Here is a 23,824-nt window from a genome sequence, read left to right as displayed (position 1 = left end):
ATCCATATCACGTGATTTTAGTGGAATCGAGGGAAGGCGCGTCTAACACCTCGTCATTTTGAAGTTTTGATTGTGCCATCGTTGAAAGTTTAGTAAATAGTTCAAGTTTAAAACATTGAGAAAAATCATCTTCGAGGAAATTTGTATCACAATGGTCACCGCTCGAAGGCATTCCAAGGTACAATTGTTGAATGGAATTTAACCACATTGCGGTGCCATTCCATTTAGAAAAAGTGCTTCGAAGTCACTAGCTGAGAGATCAGTATCAAAATTTATATCCTCTATAGTATCGAAGTCGACATTGTCCCAGTCTGCTCTTGAACATGGGTCATTGATATCAAGGCCAGGAAAAGTAGTCATTGGTTCTGGCATTCGAAACTCCGAATTTCGTTGCTTGGATGAATTTATAGAGCTTGAAGCATCGCGATCCGCATTTGTGTGATTTTGTACTTGGGCTAAAGCTTCTTCAGTAGATGATGTCCCCCTTCGTAGAATATCTCGAAGTTGTTCAAGACCTCTCCTCGCTATTGTACCGGTTTCTTGACAACTTTCAAGCATTCTAAAAGCATCTACTATCTCAGATTTTCTTTCCTCTGACCGTGGATCATCCTTGTTCAAGCAAAAGTCCATTACTAATATGACAGTAGCCACAAAGATGTGATGCGTCACTGTCCACATCCTGATTGGCTGGAAATTTTGCTTCTTGCCCCATTTCATAAGCTCTGTTCCCAGTTCAATTACTGAGCGAGCAGAACGAAGGCAGACCATTCGACTGTACGAGAATCGTGGGTCATGGGCACCTCGCGCAAGATAAGGCCGATGAAGTCGTGTGAATCTGGTCTGAATCCCAAAATGCCCCGCAGTCCTTTGCACTGCCAAGAAAGGGTGTTTTGCGTCTAAATCTTTGTATTGCGCTCGACTTTTAGCATCGATACGAAAAGCCGGAGGAATTTCAGAAAGCATAGAAATCAGCTTCCTATCAAAATTCAATACTGTTTCGTAAGGCAGCTCATGTATCTCGCAGCCAAGACTTTGCATCGCGTCCACAATTTCCCGACAAATTATCGAGAGCTGATACCTGAATGTAGAGTATGTCATATCAGTTTCCATACATGAGGGTTGCTTATAGTCTCCTGGGGGACCAATGTCGACATCATTGACATTGCTTGGATAATCGCATTTCATCTGTTGTGGGTGAATCATATATGTGCCGCTTTGCGGACCACTCATGAAGGACATGATCCTACACTTGTTAGACGCGGAATGCAAGACGGTACAAGTGAACTTACCAATCGGTGGAAACAATATGCCACCAGATCCTTCGTTTAGTCTCGAGTTCAACGTAATTCAATTCTTTCCCGACTCGCCGCTTCTTGCTTTGGGTAGAATCAATATGATCGAATCCAAGTGAACGTGCTGAATGTATTGCCGTAGTAAACAGGACTCGGAAAGTTGTAATGCCTCCAATATTAGGCAGAAGATGTTGTGCTATTAACAGTACTGCCTGTATTGACTCCATCGTGGGCTTCCCAATAAAATTAGCAGCGCACAGTGCTTTTTGAGCCAGCAAAGTCCAACGATGAGTTTCTGATAGAAGCCCAGCGCCTTGAAAATATACACTCAATGCAAAGACTGCAGAGAGAAGAGCAACATGTTCGTTTCGAGGCTGTATGTTCTGGTCAAGATCGTCATATAACCTGTTCAGATGAGACTCAAGAGTTGGTATATGAACTATGTGGTAGATCCAAACGATGTTATCAACGTAATAGTCAAAAAGAACTCTCGCATGCTTTCGAGACGGAAGCGAACATAAACTTTGTGCATCGACACCTGTCTGTACAGTAGCAGTCGACGTACCCAGAAAAGAAGTAGCAAAAGTTTGCGTGGTCTCATCATTGTAAGACAGAAGATTCTATCTGATTAGAATTTCACAAGCAAGCTTTAGGGAGGTGAAAATACATAGTTGGTAGACTCATGGAGACCCCGGTGCTCGAAAGCATCAGATTCCAACCACGAGACTGTATTTGTGATTTGAGTATCTTCTGTAGGGGTTTCTTGTGTCGAGACCACTAAGTATCTGTCAGCCCGGATTTGATACCAGGATATTTGCAAGAGAAAAACACTACCAGATGCGGTATCGTTCGAACTTCCCGATACATTGACTTTTCTTTCTAGAAGTTCCTCTAATCTTTTCAGGCGGGCGTTCAACTCCTCAATCCCTTGACTATCGTGGCAATAATCAGATAAGACTACTAAAGCGCATCGAAACAGTAGCACTAACCTTGATGATCCTGCCGAGAGAGAATTGATCGGCTGAGAATTTGGGACGTCTGCTTGACCTATAGCTGATACGCAGGGGACTTTGCGAGCTCTGCAATTACTGCATGGAAAGTTGCGATCACACTGTTAAGGTCAGAATACGATTCGGTATTGTTATCAGACTCGTGTTCTTGCCTTGAGTTTCTTGGTACGACAAAATTGACATGAGACAGGGTCCTGTCGACGAGCTATTTTTTTCTTTCGCCCGTCCTGACATGGATGGGTTGGTGAGGACCGCTTCATGCCGATTCAATGCAAACGAAATAGGATCTTGACGAATGATAAGTCCGATGGTTAAATGGATTAATTGGAGGCGTTATTGAGAGTATGCAAAGATTGGAAGAGGCTATCGTACATGATGATGATATCAAAGTACTAGTTCGAGGTTGTCCATAGTGAAGAGGGCCTCAATTTCCGCGGATTTTCGGACTGTCCGGTCCACTTTTCTTATCGGCTTTAAGGTTAGTGGGCAATCCCGCCCACCATACCAATTCTACACCATAACCTACTCTAACATTCTACCCTACATATCCTGATTGGCTTCGCTTCAATTCCATAAGGCATGGATCCTCCGATGTACCTTGATCAGATATGACTTCTCAGAGCTCCATTTTCGTCAAGTATTCAACTATGAGTAAGTTCGATCTCGAGGTGAGTACTAGGTAAACAGCATACTATGCGAAAAAATGCTCGCTGACAAATCTGTATCGGATATTTCATGGCTTGGATCTTTTATTGTCTTCTGCATGTTTGGTGGAAAACTTGTTGCTGGGTATTTAATTGACAAATATGGCCCAAAGGTACGCAAGTTAGGTTCACTATGATCGGAACCTCAACTAAGAGAGATGTAGCTATTGGTATATGGAGGCAGTGCTGTGATGCCGCTTGCTCTGTTCATAATGTCTCTTTGCAAAGACTATTACCAATTCTTTTTTGCACAAGGCTTCTTCCTTGGTATCGGCATTGCGTCGATTCTTCTTCCCGGCTTTACCATAGCCGCTCAACACTTCACCAAGTATCGAGGCCTGGCACTCGGAATTGTAGTATCAGGATCTTAGTTGGGGGGTGTTATTTGGCAAATTGGTTTGAACAAACTTCTGACCGAAGTTGGATTTGGATGGGCAGTTCGAATGGTTGCTTTCATTGAACTCCCTCTATTGATCGTCGGGTGATTTTCAGTCAGAGCACCAGTTGAAAAGATTAATCATACCAAGGCAAACCTAGATTTCTCTTGTGTCAAGAATCCTGTCCTCATTTTACTCGCAGTTGAACTTTATTTTTGTTTACTTTGGCCTCTTCACGCCTTTCTTTTACATTGAGCCTTGGGCGTTGTCTCTTGGATTAGATGGTAAGTTTGCGCTCTATACAATTAGCATTGTCAATGCAGCGAGTCTGCTTGGCCGTATTATTCCAGGTCTATTGGCGGATCGATTTGGATGTTGCAATTTTGCCATTTTTGCGGCAGTTTCCTCCGGCTTAGTCTGTACATGCATGATCAAATATACTTCTGTAGTTGGAATCACCGTGTTTTCTCTTGCTTGTAGATTTACTTCAGTGGCACTTATTAGTGTTCAGGGAGTTTTTGCAGCAAAGCTGGTACCGCCATCGCTATTTGGAATTGCCATGGGCTCCGTCATGACGTTTCTCTCATCGGCGTAAGTTTCCGCTCACTATCCCGGAGATCCAAACTCGGCTAACTCTAGTAGCGGGGTCGTGGGCTCACCTATAAATGGGAAGATTCTCGGTGTTTGAGGTTACCTTGGAATGTTGCTGTTTTCCGAACCGACGATGCTTTTGGGAGGATTGGTACTTCTCGCCGCTCGACTACAGCACAACGGCCAACCACCGGCGAAGGCTTAGGTTGAAGATACAATTTAATCTACCATCCCTCCCTTAAGGATTCCCAGTATCTGAATGAGGCAATCAAATACGATCTTTCAATGTCAAAATGGGTTCTCCATGTTCGTGGAGGGTTACCATCCATATTGCTTCCAAATTATCTACCATATGTCCGTCCTGTAAACCAACCAACCTCGGAGGGAAGCTATAGACACTGTTTGAGTACCCTTTGGTCCTCTCAGCCCACTTTAAGTCTGTACCATACAAGATCAATCTTAATATTCAAGTATAATCGCAAGTTCGTGGTGATCTGACGTGCTTCGCTGCAGTACAAATTTAGTACCGAACAGAAAGATGACAGCCTTGATGTTCAATGCGCCAAAGAGCTGAGGCTAAAACATCAGGTGTCAGGTTAGAGTTTGGATGAGCATAAAGTCTTTCTAGATTTGATTTCATAATCTTGTTCATTATCCAGAATTGAATGCTTGGATCTCGTTGTTGCTGTCATGTCATGGTTAAGTTTCATATGCCAATCGTAACAAATTGAGATATTAATTTCACGAATCGTCTGATCTTCAATCGATCACCACTCTGTATCTGCATAGCCAAAAAAGAAATATGTATTAAGGCTGCATCAAAACTCCGTATCCCCATTACGTTTCATATCGTCCATCCCACGTCCGAGCGCTACCCTTCAAACAAAAAAAGCCTCATTCAGCTGATGTCCCCACATGCGTCCCCAGACCCTCAGATCTTCAGATCTTCAAAAAGTGCTTGTGCTAACAACGCAAAGTTCCGTCTTCTTGAAATGCCTCATTACATTCATACGGCAGTGTTCAGTAGTAGAATGCACCTTCGTACATTCACAAGTCAGTGACTGACCGAACATTGAGAGGTCCGAGGGAAGTATTTCCAAATTATCAGACTCATGAAATCAAAGGTATCATGAAAATATCGGACGATGGCTTCTATAAGTAGGTGATCATGTAATGTGTTTGCTTGCTTTTTTCAATCGTCTTCTCTATCTACCATACCAAGATACCTCGTTTGATTCTCCATCTTCACAAACCAAATTTGTCGAACATTATTCGACATATCACATTCTTTTAAAAATTCCTGTAATAAATCAAACTACTTTCATTCCGAATTGAAAATGCGTCTCTCACTCATCATCGCTATCTTGCCATTGGCTCTCGCCGCACCCGTATGCGTATATCCCTTCATATCATTGACCACATGTTAACAATACTGCAGACTAAGCGACAACTCAGTGGTCTTCTTGGAGGAGCAACAGGCACCTCAGCCGGTAGTGGTGATCTCTTGTCGGGACTCACGGGAGGAACAACAGGCACTTCAGCTGGTGGTGGCGACCTCTTGTCCGGACTCACAGGGGGAGCCACAGGCACCTCAGCCGATAGTGGTGACCTCTTGTCCGGACTCACAGGGGGAGCCACAGGCACCTCAGCCGACAGTGGTGACCTCTTGTCCGGACTCACGGGAGGAACCACGACAGCTACCGGTGGTGGTGACCTCTTATCCGGACTCACAGGAAGAGCAACAGGCATCTCAACCGATAGTGGTGACCTCTTGTCCGAACTCACAGGAGGAGCAACCACAGCTAAAGGTGGTGCTACCACCGCTGATGCTGGAGGAGCTCAAGGAATAGTGAGTCTTCTCTTTGCTATTTCATCTTGATGATGGTTACTAATGAGCCATGTAGGACACACTTATCAGTGGCTTGACCGGCGGTGTAAATACCATTGGTGCCGGGGCCACCGGAGCCACTGGAGCTACGGGAACTGGAGCTGCAGGTGCAGGCCTTCTTTCTGGACTGACTGGTGCTGTTTAGAAACTTGAAGCTGAGATGGGAAATTGCTGGGCAGGAAATGCTTATGGATGGAGAGATGAGCAGAACTTTCATTTATGTTTCAATTCTATATTAGGCAACAAATTATTTATACCATGTTTTCTTTTACACATTCCCATGGGCATCAGTGGCAAGATTCCACTACACAATGAAATGAAGTTTTGTCTGGACCTGGACGACTTGAACCACTCGGACAATGTGACGTCAATGGAAGCTTTCATAAATGAGCTTTACGGACGACATTCTAGATTGAATTTTCCACCGTTGGGTATATTGAATGACAGGATACTGCAAACATGGACTTGTGAATATCTCTTGATATATCAGATATCGTATCATAAGATTTGTTGCCATCATCTATCAGAGATGAAACAATCCAGCAAACTATATTTTCTGACATGAGTTAACTCGAGAATGAATTGTCAGAAATTTCGAAGGCTAGGAGATGTCCTCTCAATCAATACACACACTAGTGGTCTATCTATCACCTGTTCTCATTTCTCAATATCAGCTTTGAAATTTTCAAGTAAATGAACAAAAAAAGAAATGTGTCTCCACTCGCATAAATATCTACAACGGGGATAAAAATACCTCGGTATTAGGCTCATTCAGCAATTCAGATAATCGCCCTCCGAAGTGTTTCTTTTGAAATATGGAAAATTGTCCAACGTTAATATAGAAAATAAAGCTTGTGGTAAACAGAGTGGGACTAGGCCAGACCTTGTCCGCCTCTATTCGAATGTTAGATGAAGCAGAAACGTGGGGATGTACTTTCTTTTTCTACCCCGTCTAATATGGCTGTTGTATATAGTTTCGCAATGATCCGGCTTTCAGTTTTCAGTCTTTGTTCATCAGATCACTCACATTCTTTTCCAATCACTCGCTACCTACTCTAACAAAACATCGAAAATTTTCGTTCAGTTTGCAGACTTCGTATACAACCTCTCAACCTCAATTCACAATATACCGTTCATCAATCAAGCTCCTCGCTATAACTAGCCCTCGAAAAGTCAACATACCAACATGCATTTCCACATTTCCTTCATCATCGCAGCCCTCCCTCTCATCTCCGGCGCGCCTACCAATACTCATAAACGTCAACTCGACAGTCTTCTCGGCTTGGGTACATCCAGCAGCCCACTCGCATCCGCATCCGGCTTATCGGGTCTGGGTTCTCTTCTTGGGGATAGTACCGGAACGGAGACAACTTCAGGACTTGGCTCTTTGGAGAGCGGACTCTCATCATTGGGTTCTTTAGGTAGTGGAACAAGTACTTCATCGGGACTTGCTTCCTTGGAAAGCGAGATCTCATCACTGATGAGTGGAACTGGTACGCTTACAGGTGCGAGCGCTTCTTCAAGCGCAGATGGATTAAGCTCTTTGCTCAGCGGATTAGCACGAAAGGAGAAAAAAGTTTAGATATGGTTTGAAGGATTTTATCACCTGGTGAGACGTTTTGGGGGGCTTAGGAAGTTCAGATGATATGGTTCGGCGGGAAGATTTCTTTGTCAAGTTAGATTTTCGAAAATACGGTCAGAAGGAATGGGGAAGTCCCAGTCTCGAAAGCAAATATGACGGAACTTTGGACCAATACTGTTGATCGCTGTGCTCAAGCTCTCTCCTTCCTTGTGTGTGACCATGAAATGCCATTGTTGGCTAAAACTTGCAATCAACCATCGAAAAACAAATCAAACGAGTGTATGCTTCTCGTAGTTCCAACATATGAACATAGTGCATGTATAGCTTCTGAAGGGACTTCATTCTCGTCTCCTCTCTGTCTCCCTGATCTCGTCTCCCACTTTCACTTTGACTTTCCCTCACTGACTTTCCAGTGCACCAAGATCGGCGACGACAATTACTACCAAAATGCCATGAAATATCTCGCAATAACGACCACATAAATAAGTGATAACTCGTCCAATAACCATTCAGTACGATCCTCAATAACCTCATTTTACAAACTCAGAACTTAATCCAACGACGACGATGCTCATTGGCTAACATACTTCCAACAATCAAAGTCTGTATATTACGAAAGCGAACTACGCTAGGAAACTCTCGATTTTTTTGTCCCTCAAGCCTTCATATTCTGATAGCACGTTGTCAGGAATATATATGAAAGGTGGAAGTGAATGGACGTATTAAGCCAGATCAATATCATAAACAATTCTACCCCTCTTCACGCCTAAAAGAATGATTTCTTTAAAGAGTCGCACTATCATCGCTTAATTTTAGCTTGATCTTTATTTCAGTGCAATTGTAGATCACTTCATCCTCTACCATGCTTTCCGCCTATTTTGCCTATTCATTTTGGATATTGAAGGAAGATATTCGCCATTGCAGACGATATGAAAGTTGGATCATGGCCCAATTCCGCCAGAATTTCTGACGCTATTAGTCAGTCCTTCAAAACCTTCAAAACCAAATCCAGGATCACCTTCGTCCTCCTCCTCATTCTCAGTGTCCTAGTTACACATTTCCTCCCCCTCGTCTTCCTCATCCGACCACTAATCCTCCACCAACGTCAAGTAGGCCTAGCTCTTCGATAAATAAATTATCGCAACCGCAACCGTTGGGTGAATCCTATACGGAAGTTCAGCATATATATTGTTACTGAACTATGAGGCTTGCTCAAAAACATTTTTTCATTCTCGCACAGAAACTTCATGAGATCTGTGAAAAAATTTTCAGCAAGCCACAACACCAGCAGGTACTACCTGGATGCTAGAACATTTTCAAAGAGAACATACACTTGTACACTTTTCTCTATCAAAAATATATACAGGTATCAATACTAGAATGCCAAGCATAAATCATCCACAGAATCGGCAGGTGCAACTGAGTGATTATGTGCACATTGGTGCTCGTGAATCACATGAATGTAATGGCAACGGCGCAGCACCAACATCACCCAACATGACCCCACGTGCCGAGTATATGGGATTTTCTGAATGTGTATCACGAGTGATTATTTGTCAAAGGCACAGAATTGACTTATTTCTCACGATTTACATAATCTCGGAATGCGGGTTTATTTGCAATATGTGTACGGAATGATTAATTGTGTGAGCTTGTTGGTGATATGTTGTCGTCTTCCATGGGTGCAGATGAACTAACAGATAACATATTTGTAATTGAGATGTAGCTAGATGAATGTTCAGATAAATGTTATAGTAATAACCTTATGTGATATTATTTCCTAATATGCGCAGAGTATTTCAGAACGCAGCGTAGATTTAAGTAACTTACAAGAGAATATCACCAGAACCTAAAGATGTCGGATCTCACGGTATGCCTTCTATTGTGCGGCTGAAAGCCTAACAGTAGATATCATGTCAAACCAACGAAAGAACACATAGATGCGTTGGATATGCAGTCAGACTGGAATCAAATATGATTCCCTGTCCTAAAAAGACGATGTGTGAATTTCTTACTTCCCTGTTCTGGGAAGGGTTTTCGTGCTGCATGCTGGTAGAGTGTATGAAAATATATAGTATAAGTAGGTAGTGTTAGCTCAAAAATACTTACGGATTTGAACTCAATCTGATACTCTCTATATAGCTAGTATCCTTATTGCTCATCCACGACGAAAATTTCTATACCTCTCTTACAGCCGACATAAGCCACTCTTTATTTATCGAAATATCTTTATACACGATGACATCTTCCGAAGATTCTACCACTCAAGCTCATTACGTTGTCATCGGAGGTGGCACATCCGGCTTGGTCGTTGCCAATCGGTTGACTGAGAATCCCGATGTGCATGTTCTTGTTCTTGAAGCGGGTGTAAACCGTGATGATGACCCTCGAGTCCAGGTTCCTGCTTTTTGGACAACTCTACTAGGCTCCGAAGCCGATTAGCAGTTCCGTTCTGTTCCCCAAGTAAGTCACCGAGAGCCCATTGTTTCGAGATATGGGAGCATCTAATGTAAAATAGCCAGGTCTGGACAATCGAACAATCAGCGAGCCACAGGGAAAGCTCCTTGGAGGCTCGTCCGCTATCAATTGCCAATCCTTTATCGCCCCTGCACAAGCAGAGATCGACTTATGGGCTAAATTTGGAAACGATGGTTAGGACTGGGCCGCTCTATCTCCATACTTCAAGAAGTTCTATACTCTTTCACCACCACCCGACAGCGAGACTCTCGAGCATCTAGGTATTGACTGGATAAATGAAGATTACCGTGGAACAACTGGACCCATTCAAGTATCATTGCCCGGAGTTGTCCAAAGTCCGCTATGCAAGGCCTGGATCGATAGCTTTCGTGGCTTTGGAAAATTAACCACTGAAGTAGGTGTTCATTGCCTGCAAGGGGAACTTGTTCCATGCCAAGAATATGATGAACTTACACATAATAGATCCTTTCTCTGGAAACTCGACTGGAGCATACAGCAATGCAGCTACGGTCGATATTGCCACCAAGACTCGAAGTTACGCAGGCTCTGCGTATGGTATACCGGCTCTTCAGAGACCGAACTTTCACTTGATTACAGACGCTACAGCTCATAAGATTTTGTTCAAGGAATCAAGCGATGGCCTCATCGCGACTAGTGTATTGGCGTCTGTTCAGGGTGAGATCAAGCAGTTTACCGCCACCAAGGAGGTTATTCTCGCCGCTGAAGTGTTCAACACACCCAAACTGCTTGAATTATCCGGCATAGGAGATGAAGATTTGCTTAAGAAGCTTAACATTCCGGTCGTCATCAGTAATTGTGGCGTAGGAGAAAATATGCAGGATCATTTAATGACGGGTGTCAGCTTTGAGGTCGTTGATGGAGTAACAACTGGCGATCCTTTGTTGCGCCAAGAGCCACAGGCGTTGGAACTTGCTCAGAAATTGTACACCGAGAACAAAGCAGGTCCCTTTACTATTGGTGGAGTACAATCTCACGCATTCATGCCCATCCTGGAATATTCCGACGCGGAAGGTCGCCAAAAACAGGCAGAACTATTGACGAGTATACTCCAAAAGTACCCTCCAAAGCCACAAGATGTGGATCATTTTGAAGCTGTACGCTCAATTATCGAAAGTCCAGGAGAATGTTCGGCGGCTTGGTTGATGTTTCTTGCTCAAACTAATCTACATGAGGGTGGAAAGAGTTTTGTAGGGTCAGATCTACAACCAGAAAACTTTGCTAGTCTTGGTTGTTGCCAAAGTCACCCCTTCTCGCGAGGATCTACTAACCTCGCCTCATCAAACGTTGATGATTTACCTACCATTGATCCACGATTCTTATCGCATCCTGCAGATCTTGAGATCTTGGCACGTCATGGACAGACGCTTGAGACACTTCGTCAAACGAAAGAACTCTCAGCTTTCTTCAAACCTGACGGGAAGCGAAACCACCCAGACTCCTTCCATATCCATACTCTTGAGGGAGCCAAGAAGTATGTCCTTGACACTGCCGTGACTGCTTATCACACTTGTGGTACCGCTGCAATGCTACCAAAAGAAAAAGGCGGCGTTGTAAATGATAAGCTGATCGTTCACGGTACGAACAATCTACGCGTGGTTGATGCAAGCATTTTCCCACTGATTCCACGTAGGAATATCCAATCCTCGGTGTATGCTGTGGCGGAAAAGGCTGCAGATATCATCAAAGGTATTTGATTTGACCTCGTTGCAATAGTTAGCTAGCGTTGATCAACACCACGCCATAAGCGTTCCGTAGAAAGTGGAGGTAAAATTATGATCTATTGTGAGAATGAAATATCGTCCTGCTGAATTATTCCCAAAACTGGCCAAGACTGGAAATCCGAATGATGGTGATATGAAAGAAGTAATTCGCAACAAGTCCGGAGAGATGGAGCACATGTGTGTCGGTGATTGGACGTATAGAATAATGTGATATATATCGTGGCGCAAATGATCCTATCACGATAATCAATGCGCGCCCAATTTTCGGGGTTATCACCAATTCGACAAACCCGGGTAGCGAGTGATTGGTATCCCGTCCTCAAGCGATCCTTCTTGAACAGCATGAATTTACTGTATATAGTATTTCAAATACAGGTGTGTATAAGTAGAAGAGTTTCAATTGCGATGACATCTCGGGACCGAATTATCAAAAGCCCACGCAATCTATTGAGCGATCACAAATTTATTACGGGGAAAATGCACTTGGTGCCGCTACCAATCTTAAGCCCGAGGATTTACCGGTGAAAATATCACAATCTTTCGCGATGCGGTTGGAAGCAACTTCGAAGTATCATATTGATACCTTTGTCTAGGCATTTCTCGATTTGGAACTCTCCCCGCCGAACGGTTCGCCTTTATCACCCATACTTGTGAATGTCGGATGCTGGTAACATGCGTCTTTGGCCGTCAAGAAGCATTCGCTTCTTGGGGAAATAGCGTCGCAATGGTGTGTGGGGGGGGATCGTAGTACAAGTTGCGGTTAAGGGTACGCGTCCCTGAAAAAATCAGTTGAGATTACCCATGAGCTACGATTACCAAGGGTCTCGTAGGATCTGGGAATGGGTACCCAATGGGATATCGTATGGATAATTTGAGTAGATCTAAACGAGTTCCCATTGAAGCAGGTGCTCAACGATTGTACCTTTGCCCTTTTCTCCCTCACCTTAATCTTCTTTCTTTCGAAGTTTTCAATCTAAGTGGATACTGCAATTGTCTCGAGTATCACGGTGCTTTGTGAAAGGGAATGTTGAGGTTATGAAACGCGCCACTAGAGTGGCTATCATTGCGATAGTACTCTTTTTCAATCTTCTTTTCGTGTTTTTTCATCTGCGCAATATCTTTACTGTTTTCGATATCGTGAGTGCGTCAATCGATGGCTACATTCCTCGGCCGGTGAAGATTGGACAAGATAGAGCTGTGGTGATTCCGCACTTAAAAACTGAAGACATAAGTTGGGTTGAGGAGTTTTTACCTGAGTGAGTGAAGCTCATATCAATGCCCCAATTGCCAAATATTTATGACCAATACTAATTGTCATGAAATATACAGTTGGCAGTCATACATTTACTCTGTTGACGATCCAGATGCCAAACTACATACGCCAAATAAAGGCCATGAGTCAATAGTGTACCTCACATATATCATTGACAATTACGATAAGCTTCCTTCGATAAGCGCTTTCCTCCATGCCCATCAAAATGGTTGGTGGGATGCATGGCACACAGACGTAGCTGGTCACGATAACGTTGTTTCTTTGAACACCCTCAACCTTGATTTCGTACAGGAACAAGGCTACGTGAATCTTCGATGTGCTTTGAAGCCCGGTTGTGCGCTATCAGATGTTTCCCCAAACACCCATATAAACCCGAAGATCTGGATGCAAGTATTCGGGAACGATACGGCTATGCCTGCTGAGATCGGCGCAACGTGTTGTGCTCAATTTGCGGTTTCGAAATTACAGATATTGCAAAGAAAAAAGGAAGAGTACGTACACTATCGGGATTGGGTACTCCAAACTCCATTACCGGACCGAGAAAGCGGGAGAGTTATGGAATATCTTTGGCATATCATATTTGGGAGGAATGCAATGCATTGCCCAGAGCCCAATCAATGTTATTGTGACGTATATGGGATGTGCGATCGATAAAGCTTTTGGGAAATAATGTTCACATGTCAAGCTTTAGGATATGAAAAATTGTATTTGCAATATCTAACTTGCTTCCTCTCCATCTTCCATGCCGAGATTCGAAAAAATCAAAGTCTTACCGGTACTGGTACCCAATACTTAGGCAATTTCGGCGACTGAAGATGAATTTCCAAGATTTGAGGTACCGCTATATTAGTGCAATTAGCTAGTCATTGCCTTTCCGCTATACCCCACTTTCCTATTCGGATTGAAGATCCAAAGGGAGACGTCAAGATGATTCCATGATGTACCTTGATAACTTGGTTGGATCTATAATTTCCATCAGGTGTTGACACTATCTCCAGACCAGATTGTTGTCGTCATTGTCATGTCGTCAATATATGAACCGTGGAAATTGACTACTTGACTCATCTCGTGACTTCACGAACCCAAAAGATGTTGATGCTTGGAATTTAGCTCAAAAGTTGTCGATCGCTATGTTGTGCAGCAAGTAGTTGACGTTCGTTACTAGGTAGGCAAAGTCTACTTGAGCCTTGGCGACCGTTTATTTGCTGCTTCACGTGTTTATTTATACTTTTCGACAGTCGTATATTGTCCATTTAAGGTTCAAGATCTTGGGGGTGTGTAATTAAATCGCTTTTACTAACTAATATGACCCATTGGCTACTTTATCCTTCGTGGGGGTATTGTGCGTGTGCAGTCTAAAGTAGTTCAATAGTCGGAGGTTTCTACTAGCCAGTGTGGGGAAATGCAAAGATCTTAGCCTTTCTCACTAGGGTCACTCATGCAAAGTCCGGCGCTGTATCGGTCATCGATTTTCTGCTGTGTTGACGTTTGCTGAACATCGTCCGTCAGATGAATCCGCTTTCACCAGGATCTGGTATTTATCAAGTGAATACCTGGGTATTCTAGATTGTACTGCGTTGTTTGGAATAAATATGAAAGATGCGACTATAATGGATCGAAATGTTGTCTGGATGTATAGCGTCAGCAGTCTTTCCATATGTACAAGAACAGTTTCTTCGGCATATAAGCAGGAGTACCGCGCTCACATATCCCTGAACTGTTGCATCTTGGGTATAAGCTAATTGATCGGCAATACTTCTAGCAGGGGTGATTGATAACTGAGTAGTATCATGATTAAGCGGAGAGGGGGCATGGTTCATATCTGGAAGACTATATTGGCTTCTGATAGAATGATGTCTTCAAGACATTGTCCTGAGACCGAAGTTCGTTCAGTATAAACAAACCAACGACAACAGTTAGCCTGCAATTCTAAGCCGGCTATTGACATAGCTCCTCCTTAGTTTCTATAAAGCATCATCAAGCCATTAGATGACACTAGTAAGCTCCACAGATTCTTGCAAGACTCCAGCTCTCTCCCATTGTGGGTGCCTATTATGAAGCTCTTACCCCTCACTGTTCAATCAAGTGATCGGAATCAAGTCTTTCCCCGATGTTTAGTACATGGAATATCTTCTAGTCAATCGATTTCACCTATTTCTCTCCTAGATTCCAGTTCCGAACGTTCTCGGCACCCGTCATTCAGATTTGAGTCGCATTTAGAGTCACACTATCACCTAACGTCAAAGGATCTACATATTTAATCCATTTCCTCTCGTAATTTTCGGCTCCGATTTCAGGAAGCTAAGGACGCATCTTTTTTTATATAGGACGCCTTGTCTGTAAAATCATACTATGAATTGTTTACTTCCCCCTATCTCATTATTGTCGTACTTCAACTCCCAACACAGCATCAAGCAGATTCGCTGTTGTAGTCGATACACATGAAGGCCCTTTTCCCACTTCTCATTATCGGGGCATGCTCCCCGAACCTTGTCTTTTCTGCGATCGCCCTTGACAGGCTCAGCATCACAGATAGCAATGCCCCAGTGCTTGTCCCTTCGGCCGTTGCAGATGTTAGCAGCATCGCAAAGAGAACTGAAGAATGGACACCTAAAGAACTGGTGGTAATTGCTAATAATGGATGCTTCAAAATGATTGAAGATAACATGGACAAGATCCCTGATTGGGTCCAGAAATACAAAGATTGGGAAGCTTTGGCACTACAGGACATTGCTAGTGGGAAGAGTCTCTCGGCTCGGTACGGAGAAGAAAAGCTCGGCATGCCTCACTGGTTTTGCGATCCCGACAATGGCTGCTCTTCATCGCCAAGTCCTCTGAAGATTTTGCAATTTGTGGATGCCACCGAACCGGACATGCCTCGGGAAAAAAGGGTCGAAGAAGCTCAGGGAAGATACTGGGCCGCTATGAGCTACTACATGACCTTCCGCACTGCAACTCACACATTAGTAAGTCTATTCATGATTGCTCATCATTATTTGTTACTAACAATTGTCAGAATGCTCTCAAACGCGCCCAGGATTTTGTGCTGCCAAGAATCGACACTATCATCGTAGAATTCACTAAGCAAGGCAACAGTGAAGCAATTCTCAAATGCAAGCTCAAAACATTTTTTATCAATCTGCTATATCAATTCTCGGAAAAATTCCTCATGATGAGTTTGGCAAAACTAGTCAAAATTGAGGGTGATGCCGGGGGGCTTTGGACTTCGTTCAACAAGCTTGAGCCGTTTCAAGTTGCCTCTCTCCTGAAACAGATTCTGGATTTTACATTACCAATGGAGCATGATTTCAAGTATAAAAAGTTTGGAGCAGGCAATGACGGAGAAACTCCTTTCGACTTCTTGCGCCTCACAAGTATGACATATACGAGTGACCTTTACTGTGGCCATATGGATGGTCTGGCTGCCGATGGAAGCGACACTGGGACTCGTATCAGCGACTCCAAATACCACATGAGTGAAATCATGAAGCACTATATCAAAAACATCAGTGACGTCTTCAAAACACTCAATGGATTTGGGGAAACCCATCTTGATCAGAAGATGAGCGATTGGATGTTCAACGCCAATTATGAGGAGATCATCCACCGACTTGACCGTGTTGACATCTCCGATGAAGCTCAAAATTTTAGCCACACGATCGCAGGTTATTTCATTGCTGCTGGTTGGGCGAGCAACAAATGTTACATGAAGTGCCAACCCAAGATGTTTCGACAAAATGTTCAGAAAAGATGCTACGAGGCGCAATTTGCCGCAGATAGATTCTGTCCTGAAGATGCGCCTGATACATTGTGTCAAGTCAACTGTTACACGATGCTGGACTCTGGAAATCATGAAAAGAAACTCATCGGCATCGAAAAGCTAAGCAAGCACGGGTTTGATATAGAAAATGTCAAGAGAGACTCTTGGAATAATTATAAAGAACTGAATAGGCTCAAGAGACCCCAGATAGATTACGTCAATGGCAAAGAATTTACATTCGGCGCAGAAAATAGATCAGCCCTCGTTCTTTCTGTATCTTTGTCCGCCACCAACAAAATCTCCGATAAGCCCACCAAGTCTTGGAACTTCCCATGTTTTAGTGGCCAGGACTGGAGAGGTCTCGATACTGAACGACACTTAATTAACATGAATATGGGATTCGGTTCCACGGATTGGGGAGGAGGAGGAAAAGGAAAAGCTCGTGCTTGGGAAATGTTTCAACAGCAATGTCCAGAAGTAAGTCGAGAATCCCAATTTTGAATTCATCAGCTGACCTCAGTTCTAGCAAACCCGCAAAATGCCTCCCCTTACCCGCTATCTTAACATAATTTGTGGACAACGCCTCAAGTGGCCCGAAAGAACATGGAAAGATGGACTTGTACACCGCCGAGTCATGCAACCAGACGTCGAAGGAAAGAACTTCGAAACCTGCAGAACCCTCCGGGAAAAAACCGAAGACATGGACGAAGAAACCGCAAACCATCTCTTCTGCCACGGATACTGGCCCGAATCCTCCAAAGTTTTCAGCAACGAAAAATCGTGGGTTTACACCGATTGGAACGCCCGCTGGCATCGTGGTTCCGGACTCAAATTCATGTATAACCATAAACTCAGATGTCACCTCCATCGAAAGAGCACTCCAAATTTTCGTCCCGATCAGAAGTGGCTGGATATGAATTGGACTAATGATCCCTCAAAGGTGGTTGGTGAGGGGAATAATCTTAATGGTACGGTGCTGGAGCTAGTCTCTGAAGAGGCTAATGTCATGGAAGATCTGCCTGATGATGCGGATGATATAGATCCGGAGGGGACGGAGAGGTTGAGACATATTATTGAGGAGTTTAGTAAGGAGATTATAAAGACCAAGTCGAAAGATTCAACTTGATAGGAAGAGAGAAGTGGAGAAAGGAATGTGAAAGAGAGAGATACCTTTAATGTGTAATGTGGCAAGAGGTAAAAGTTGAGGTTGTGGTGGTAAGATATGTATCTCTCCCCCTAATGTCAGAGAGGTCAGAATCACATAATCACATGGAACTACACACCATATATCATCGAATGATCATCTCAAATCTAGCACAAAAATACACTCTATTTTACCATGCAAAAGACTGTGCAACAGTTTCCACAGAATGGACTTTCGCAGGATCTAAAAAACATGAGAAAATAACTCATTCATAATATATACAACGTATGATACATGATACATAACGAAATCTAGCTCTATCTACAAGACCATAAATGAAAAATCAACTATTTCATCTACTTTCTAATCCACTTAAAAGTGACTCTAGCAAATGCTTGAGAAGGGAAGTCTATCAGTCGATAGAATATTTCCGCGCTTGGAATGACCGTCAACAAGCATACAAAGAAACAAGCTGTGGCTGCTGCTTCAAATGATGCGTTTCTTGTTTCTGTGAGATGGGTGAAGAGTTTGATGCCTACGGAGTAAATGATGATGCTTTGGACAAGAAACCAACCTATTGATTGTTAGCTTTGGCGCCACAGAGAGGAAATAGTGAATGAGACTTACTGAGGGATCTTTTACCCAAATATATGAGGAATTGATTGCGGAACACCGCTTGTGGGAAACTCCAGGTCTCCAAGATCAGGAAGGTTCCAAGCAAGAATAGATAATTATCATCTCTTGCCATTGGTGTACCGGGTTCCATTACCACATCGTTCAATCCACCAGTCGAATACTCGCCGGTATGGATTCTGACCTCCTTGTAAACATCTTGGGGTCTCCATGCGGCCCAAATGTACATCATGATCAAACCGGCCAAGGTAAGAATGGTATACAATGGCCAGACGGGCATTCTCCACTTTCTGCCTCTCCAAGTTCCCAGCGGAATTCCCGCCTGGGCACGCATTTGGAAATTCATATTGATACTCATATCAGCCAATAAGAGACCAGTAATTGAATACCAAGCCCAGCTATCAACCCACCATGCGGTAGCAATGAACCCAATGAAAGCCTTGACTCTCCATGACTTTCGGACATAGGGAATAATGACCATCGTCATGTAAACAGTATAGCTCTGTTGGAAGAGGACGGAGATGACCCAAAGAGTTTGCGAGGGAAAAGCATAGTTCGCTGCTTGGAGGTCAAATTTTTTATTCGTCCAGAACAGAATGAAAACCGAGTTGAAGTATGCAAGAGCATTTGGGATCATGTAGGGAGTATCGATGGTGGTATTGTTTGTTGCGGTTTTGAACTCATCGATATAGGATGTTCCAATGCAAGTGAAAACGATGTATATGATTGCGAGGGAGAAGGCAGCAGGAAACCAAAGACGTAAGCCTCGGCGGAACGATGACGATGCGACGAAATCGTGCGAGGGCTTGTTAAGGAATGGTGTGCAGATTGTGCGCGCGGAGATGAGAATGAATGCTGAATAGATCAAAGACTCATTCCAGAAGACAACGGAGACTACCTTTCGGAGCATCTCCTGATAAACAGGGCCATCGGAATTGGGGGCACCGGTGACGGCCGTGGGAACGAGGGTATTCAAGAATGTCCAAAGAAAAGATTGGATAACTAGAAATCCTCTGAGACCGACAAAGTGAGACTGGGAAAGAATCTGGTGAAGGGTAGGCTCTTGATAGAACTCCTTCACAGGTGTTAATTGGGTGAAAGCCATTTCGAATACCAATTTCGCCGTCGAACTGTCCCAGATTTTGGATGGAGAGGGATGTTAAAGATCTCTCGCACTTTGATGTGGATATGGGGAATTATGTCTCCAGAGCTTTCATCAGCCTCACCGGAGTTCAATACCAAGACTTGCTCTTCACACTTGCCGATCCCCTCGGTCTTTCTCACTACTTTTTTTTCGTCTTTTTGTGACGTCTGCCCCATCAATATTTTGCGTTGGCAGTATCAACTCTGCAGCTGCCACTTTGGTGATGCCGTGCCGTGTCATGATGAGACATTCCTCCACGTTTGATCTAAAAGAGAGACCTACCGGTATAGTTCCGAGAGCATAGCGTAACAGGAATTTTCTGTTGAAGTGCATTATCACGATCTTCAAGATATCAATATCATTTTGGATTCTGCTACTCCACTATAGCTATCTCGGTCTAGTGGATACCTGAGGCCGGATAGACTAAAGCTTAGCGCTGCTAGCCCCGGCACTGGATCCACCCAGCTTCCAGGGACTTTCGGTACACCGCATGGCACATCCTGACGTGAGGCTGTCAGTTCCTCAAATCACATTTAGGCATTGCATATGTGGCTAAATTTTGGTGTACGAGTAATGCCGCTGCGACACAGCGCCCATGGGATCGCGAGCCGGGAGGTTATCCGGTGAATTGATGCCAAAATTTTGGGAAAATTTGGATCAGATAAAGCTATTGCATATATCAAACTTCATTTATATGTGATATCACCGTCTGAGAGCCGGAATTTACTTTATTCTAAATGAATGTTTACGCAATCTTAAGAGACAAGGTACCCATCTAGTTCAAAGAACCTCTCAAGTACCGGGATAGGGATGATAGCAGGGGGTACGTTTTCGATAAAGGAAAATTCTAATCTTTCTGAAAGTTTCCAAAAGTCTACGATATAAGGTTGATATACGGCAGTGTTATATTGATTCTATCAGGATTAGTGATAACTACCTGGTTTAGCACGCCATCCGCTCGGAATGATACTTTGTCCGATACTTCAGAAGTGGTCCCCGAATCCATTTAGGGAACCTCTTGACATCTGCCGTCTAAACTGGACAAGCTGAGATACGCTATCAGGAACGTGAAAAATTGTATTGTGGGATAGCTCGCGTAGGTCGCCGCATTTGGCATGATCTCCAATCGAACTAAAGCAAAATTTGGAAAGGGGTTGGTTACTCACATGAGAGGTTCCTCCAATCACCTACTCCGGCTTGTGGGTAAGGTGACTTTCCCCATGAATCACATTTGTGACAGTGTACGGTGAAGGTTATCTCAGTCTGTCAAGTCTAGAAGGTACATTGATGTACACCCAACAACTCAACTGTACATGTAAGTCAACGCGCCGAGATTTTGATCCTATACGGTAGTATCAATATGATCTCCAAAAATGTATTCTTAGAACGCATATTAAACTAAAAAGCTCCTGTGTGCTCGTGTAAATCTTCAGATTCAAGATCTTGGGTTTTCCTTTTCACGTGGGATGGGGAAAAAAGTACACATCTTGGGGTATTCTTTCTTTTTCGCGCACATGATATTTTCGTCACTTGCATGTTATCTTATCTTCGAATACTATAACGTGGTTTATCAGTGAGTAGGTTATATTAGTAAACGGGTTATTTCGAAAACTATTTAACGTGATTCATCACCGAGTGGATTATATCACTGAGTAGATCACTTTCATTTCAATTGATATTTTCAAATTTATATTATTCAACAATTATTGATTTAATTAATTAAAGCTATTAAAAATCTAATAATCCGGGATTTATTATATCAATTTAATAAGTTCTTATATTATAATCTGTTTGTCTATAGTTATTACAATATTAATTAAAAAATACTTTTTTATTAAAATTCTCTTTATTTTAATATTTATTATATTAAATCTAAATATTAATTTTTTATTAAAATAATATATTTAAAGTCTTTTATTTAGTAAGTATTCCTTTTTAATATATTTATATTTTATATATATATTAATATTAGCTTAATATCTTATTAGTTTTTTGAAATATATAATTTTCTATATTTTTAGTTAAAGTTAATATAATCTCAAATAAAAATATAGAAAAGCTTAATTAATAATAAGCTATTCAAGATTTAATTAATATTAATTAAAAAAGAGTTTTTATAGAATTATAAGAAATTTGAAAAACCTAGAGATTTAAATTGAAAAAAGGAAAAATAGATATATAAATACAAATGTTTAATTTGAAATCTAGTTTTTATGTTTTTATTTATAATTGATTATTAATATACAATTTTAAAAACTATAAAAAATTCGATTTTTGAGATATGATTGATATATGCTTTTATAAACTCTTTAATTTTATTATTATATTCTCATTTTATAATATTAAAATATTAAATTAAATGATTTAAATATAATGGTAAATATATATATTTAATATTATTCTTTTTGTAATAATTCTGAAATGATATTAATTTATAGCTTTTATATCTATTTAGTATTAGTATTTTATATTTGTTTTTAATTTGATTTTTTATATATTCATTGAAGTATTTCAATTATTTTAATTCTGTTTTTTTTGTTTATTTATTAGAAATAAATCTAATAATCCAATTTGTAAAAAGATTGATTTCAATATATTGATTAAAAAGATATATTTGTTTTTAAATTTTTAAAAATAGAAATATAATATTTCCTTTATTATTATTATATATAATTGCTATTACTTATTCTCAATTATCTAATTATATAGCTTTATTTCTATCAAATCTTTTAAAATTAATAATAATTATATTAGTATTTATAATTCCTATTATGAAATCTATCTTATTAAGATTCTATAAATCATAATCGAGAATATCGAATTTATTTTATATATTCGATATAAGTCGAAATCAATCTTCAATAAACTTAGAATTTTTATAAAAAGTTTTTTAAAAGTTATAAATATAAATAAAATACATTTTTAACTCTTTATTACATTTTACAAATTAATACATTTATTACTTTCTAATTCTTTTTGTTCTTTTTAATTCAAAAATATAATTTATTCTATCTTTTATCCCCTTATATTTAAATATAAAATCTTTTATATTTATATTAATTATATATTAAATAATAATCTTTTTCTCTAATTTCAAAAGATTATTATTATTTAATAAAAATTTAATATAAAAAATAAAATTATTTATTTTATAATATAATATTATATATAATATATTATATAGTTTAATAAATTATTAAATATTAAGTTTTTTGTTTTTTTGAATAGTTTCAATAACTAAGAATATTTAAGCTTTATTATTATTCAATTATATAATAATTGATTAATAAAATGTATATTGAATTAAGATATGAATATTTGAGGTGAAAGTAATCCATTTGGTAATATAATCTATTCAGTAATGAATCACGTTATTCATTTTTGGAATAGTATTATAACGTGATTTATATACGAGTGAACCATATCCACGAATGAATCACTTCATTTTATATATAAAATTCGTTTGTATATAATCATATACTTTATTTATTTATTAATATAATTTTTCAGAAATTAAATATATAGTATTTAATTATATAAATAATATAAAAATCTAATTTTCATTTCAAAATTTTAATTAATATAAAAGTTAATTGAAAAAGAAGGTTTTTGTAATGCAAAATATAACAATTTTGAACTATAATCAAAATATCTATAAAGAAACTAGAAATTATAGATATTTCATTTTTATTATTATTTTATATCCTTTTATTTTTCAAAAATAATAAATAGTTATTAAAATAGGAATATTAAAAATAACTAATTTTGGTGCATTTTCAAGTGATCCATTCAATGATATGATCCACTCGCATATGAATCACGTTATGAGAATTCAGTGAAAATGATGTTTTTCGGATTTAATGAAGATTGCAGGGGATACGGAGGTGCCATGGCCGGTTATGTCGATCATTTAATATCGAAAAGGAAAGCCTTTTCAATCTGTGACGACTAGGCCTTAAACATTAAGCTTAGACTCACCAGAACAGGATGGGAAATGAATATGGGAAAGTTCGGTATCATTATCCATGTCGTTGCTACCAAGTTCCAAGTTCCACTGATTCCTGTGGGGATGGAGGAGTTATATCCAAATTATCTTATCACCTCATCGCCCTTACAATGATTGCTTGTAGTCAATAATGTCAGGGGTATATACACGAATATATCTTGGCACGTGAAGCATATCACAAGATTTTGAAGAAACAAAAA

The 23,824-nt window shown here is 40.7% G+C and overlaps 8 protein-coding genes across 8 annotated transcripts; 6 read left to right on the top strand and 2 right to left on the bottom strand.

Moving 5' to 3' along the window:
• Nucleotides 1-198: 198 nt before the first annotated feature.
• On the bottom strand, nt 199-2,562 carry EAE97_010194 (uncharacterized protein; the record flags this gene model as incomplete). Its single annotated transcript, XM_038880709.1, has 6 exons — nt 199-1,243; nt 1,290-1,912; nt 1,960-2,069; nt 2,127-2,224; nt 2,282-2,403; nt 2,455-2,562. The coding sequence occupies 6 exons, from the start codon at nt 2,560-2,562 to the stop codon at nt 199-201; spliced, it is 2,106 nt and encodes a 701-aa protein (XP_038728419.1).
• A 336-nt stretch (nt 2,563-2,898) lies between these two features.
• Nucleotides 2,899-4,337, top strand: EAE97_010193 (uncharacterized protein). The gene is given in 6 exon segments (XM_038880708.1): nt 2,899-3,119; nt 3,171-3,362; nt 3,378-3,487; nt 3,503-3,566; nt 3,586-3,951; nt 4,026-4,337. 6 exon segments carry the CDS (start codon nt 3,006-3,008, stop codon nt 4,182-4,184), a joined length of 1,005 nt encoding a protein of 334 aa, XP_038728418.1. The 5' UTR covers nt 2,899-3,005; the 3' UTR covers nt 4,185-4,337.
• An 854-nt stretch (nt 4,338-5,191) lies between these two features.
• Nucleotides 5,192-6,190, top strand: EAE97_010192 (uncharacterized protein). Its single transcript, XM_038880707.1, has 3 exons — nt 5,192-5,362; nt 5,413-5,823; nt 5,879-6,190. The coding sequence occupies exons 1-3, from the start codon at nt 5,312-5,314 to the stop codon at nt 6,005-6,007; spliced, it is 591 nt and encodes a 196-aa protein (XP_038728417.1). The 5' UTR covers nt 5,192-5,311; the 3' UTR covers nt 6,008-6,190.
• An 858-nt stretch (nt 6,191-7,048) lies between these two features.
• On the top strand, nt 7,049-7,444 carry EAE97_010191 (uncharacterized protein; the record flags this gene model as incomplete). Its single annotated transcript, XM_038880706.1, has 1 exon — nt 7,049-7,444. The coding sequence occupies one exon, from the start codon at nt 7,049-7,051 to the stop codon at nt 7,442-7,444; it is 396 nt and encodes a 131-aa protein (XP_038728416.1).
• Nucleotides 7,445-9,682: 2,238 nt separating this feature from the next.
• EAE97_010190 (uncharacterized protein) lies at nt 9,683-11,637 on the top strand (the record flags this gene model as incomplete). Its single annotated transcript, XM_038880705.1, has 3 exons — nt 9,683-9,841; nt 10,101-10,320; nt 10,385-11,637. 3 exons carry the CDS (start codon nt 9,683-9,685, stop codon nt 11,635-11,637), a joined length of 1,632 nt encoding a protein of 543 aa, XP_038728415.1.
• A 1,062-nt stretch (nt 11,638-12,699) lies between these two features.
• Nucleotides 12,700-13,591, top strand: EAE97_010189 (uncharacterized protein; the record flags this gene model as incomplete). Its single annotated transcript, XM_038880704.1, has 2 exons — nt 12,700-12,920; nt 12,994-13,591. 2 exons carry the CDS (start codon nt 12,700-12,702, stop codon nt 13,589-13,591), a joined length of 819 nt encoding a protein of 272 aa, XP_038728414.1.
• Nucleotides 13,592-15,378: 1,787 nt separating this feature from the next.
• On the top strand, nt 15,379-17,823 carry EAE97_010188 (uncharacterized protein; the record flags this gene model as incomplete). The annotated part of the gene is made up of 3 exons (XM_038880703.1): nt 15,379-15,903; nt 15,954-17,174; nt 17,224-17,823. 3 exons carry the CDS (start codon nt 15,379-15,381, stop codon nt 17,821-17,823), a joined length of 2,346 nt encoding a protein of 781 aa, XP_038728413.1.
• Nucleotides 17,824-18,197: 374 nt separating this feature from the next.
• Nucleotides 18,198-19,579, bottom strand: EAE97_010187 (uncharacterized protein; the record flags this gene model as incomplete). The annotated part of the gene is made up of 2 exons (XM_038880702.1): nt 18,198-18,415; nt 18,469-19,579. The coding sequence occupies 2 exons, from the start codon at nt 19,577-19,579 to the stop codon at nt 18,198-18,200; spliced, it is 1,329 nt and encodes a 442-aa protein (XP_038728412.1).
• Nucleotides 19,580-23,824: the final 4,245 nt, after the last annotated feature.

This window comes from Botrytis byssoidea (assembly GCF_014898295.1).
Source record: "Botrytis byssoidea strain MUCL 94 chromosome Unknown BBYS_026, whole genome shotgun sequence".
Classification (NCBI taxonomy): Eukaryota; Fungi; Ascomycota; class Leotiomycetes; order Helotiales; family Sclerotiniaceae; genus Botrytis; species Botrytis byssoidea.
This window is presented reverse-complemented; position numbering and strand designations above follow the sequence as displayed.

What these genes read in the sequence shown, in the direction of transcription:
- EAE97_010193 (XM_038880708.1), top strand. Translation starts at nt 3,006, where the DNA reads ATGCTCGCTGACAAATCTGTATCGGATATTTCATGGCTTGGATCTTTT. An exon ending in TTGACAAATATGGCCCAAAG is followed by an intron (nt 3,120 to 3,170) that starts GTACGCAAGTTA and finishes AGAGAGATGTAG; the next exon opens with CTATTGGTATATGGAGGCAG. An exon ending in TTGGAATTGCCATGGGCTCC is followed by an intron (nt 3,952 to 4,025) that starts GTCATGACGTTT and finishes TAACTCTAGTAG; the next exon opens with CGGGGTCGTGGGCTCACCTA.
- EAE97_010192 (XM_038880707.1), top strand. Translation starts at nt 5,312, where the DNA reads ATGCGTCTCTCACTCATCATCGCTATCTTGCCATTGGCTCTCGCCGCA. An exon ending in CATTGGCTCTCGCCGCACCC is followed by an intron (nt 5,363 to 5,412) that starts GTATGCGTATAT and finishes ACAATACTGCAG; the next exon opens with ACTAAGCGACAACTCAGTGG. An exon ending in CTGGAGGAGCTCAAGGAATA is followed by an intron (nt 5,824 to 5,878) that starts GTGAGTCTTCTC and finishes TGAGCCATGTAG; the next exon opens with GACACACTTATCAGTGGCTT.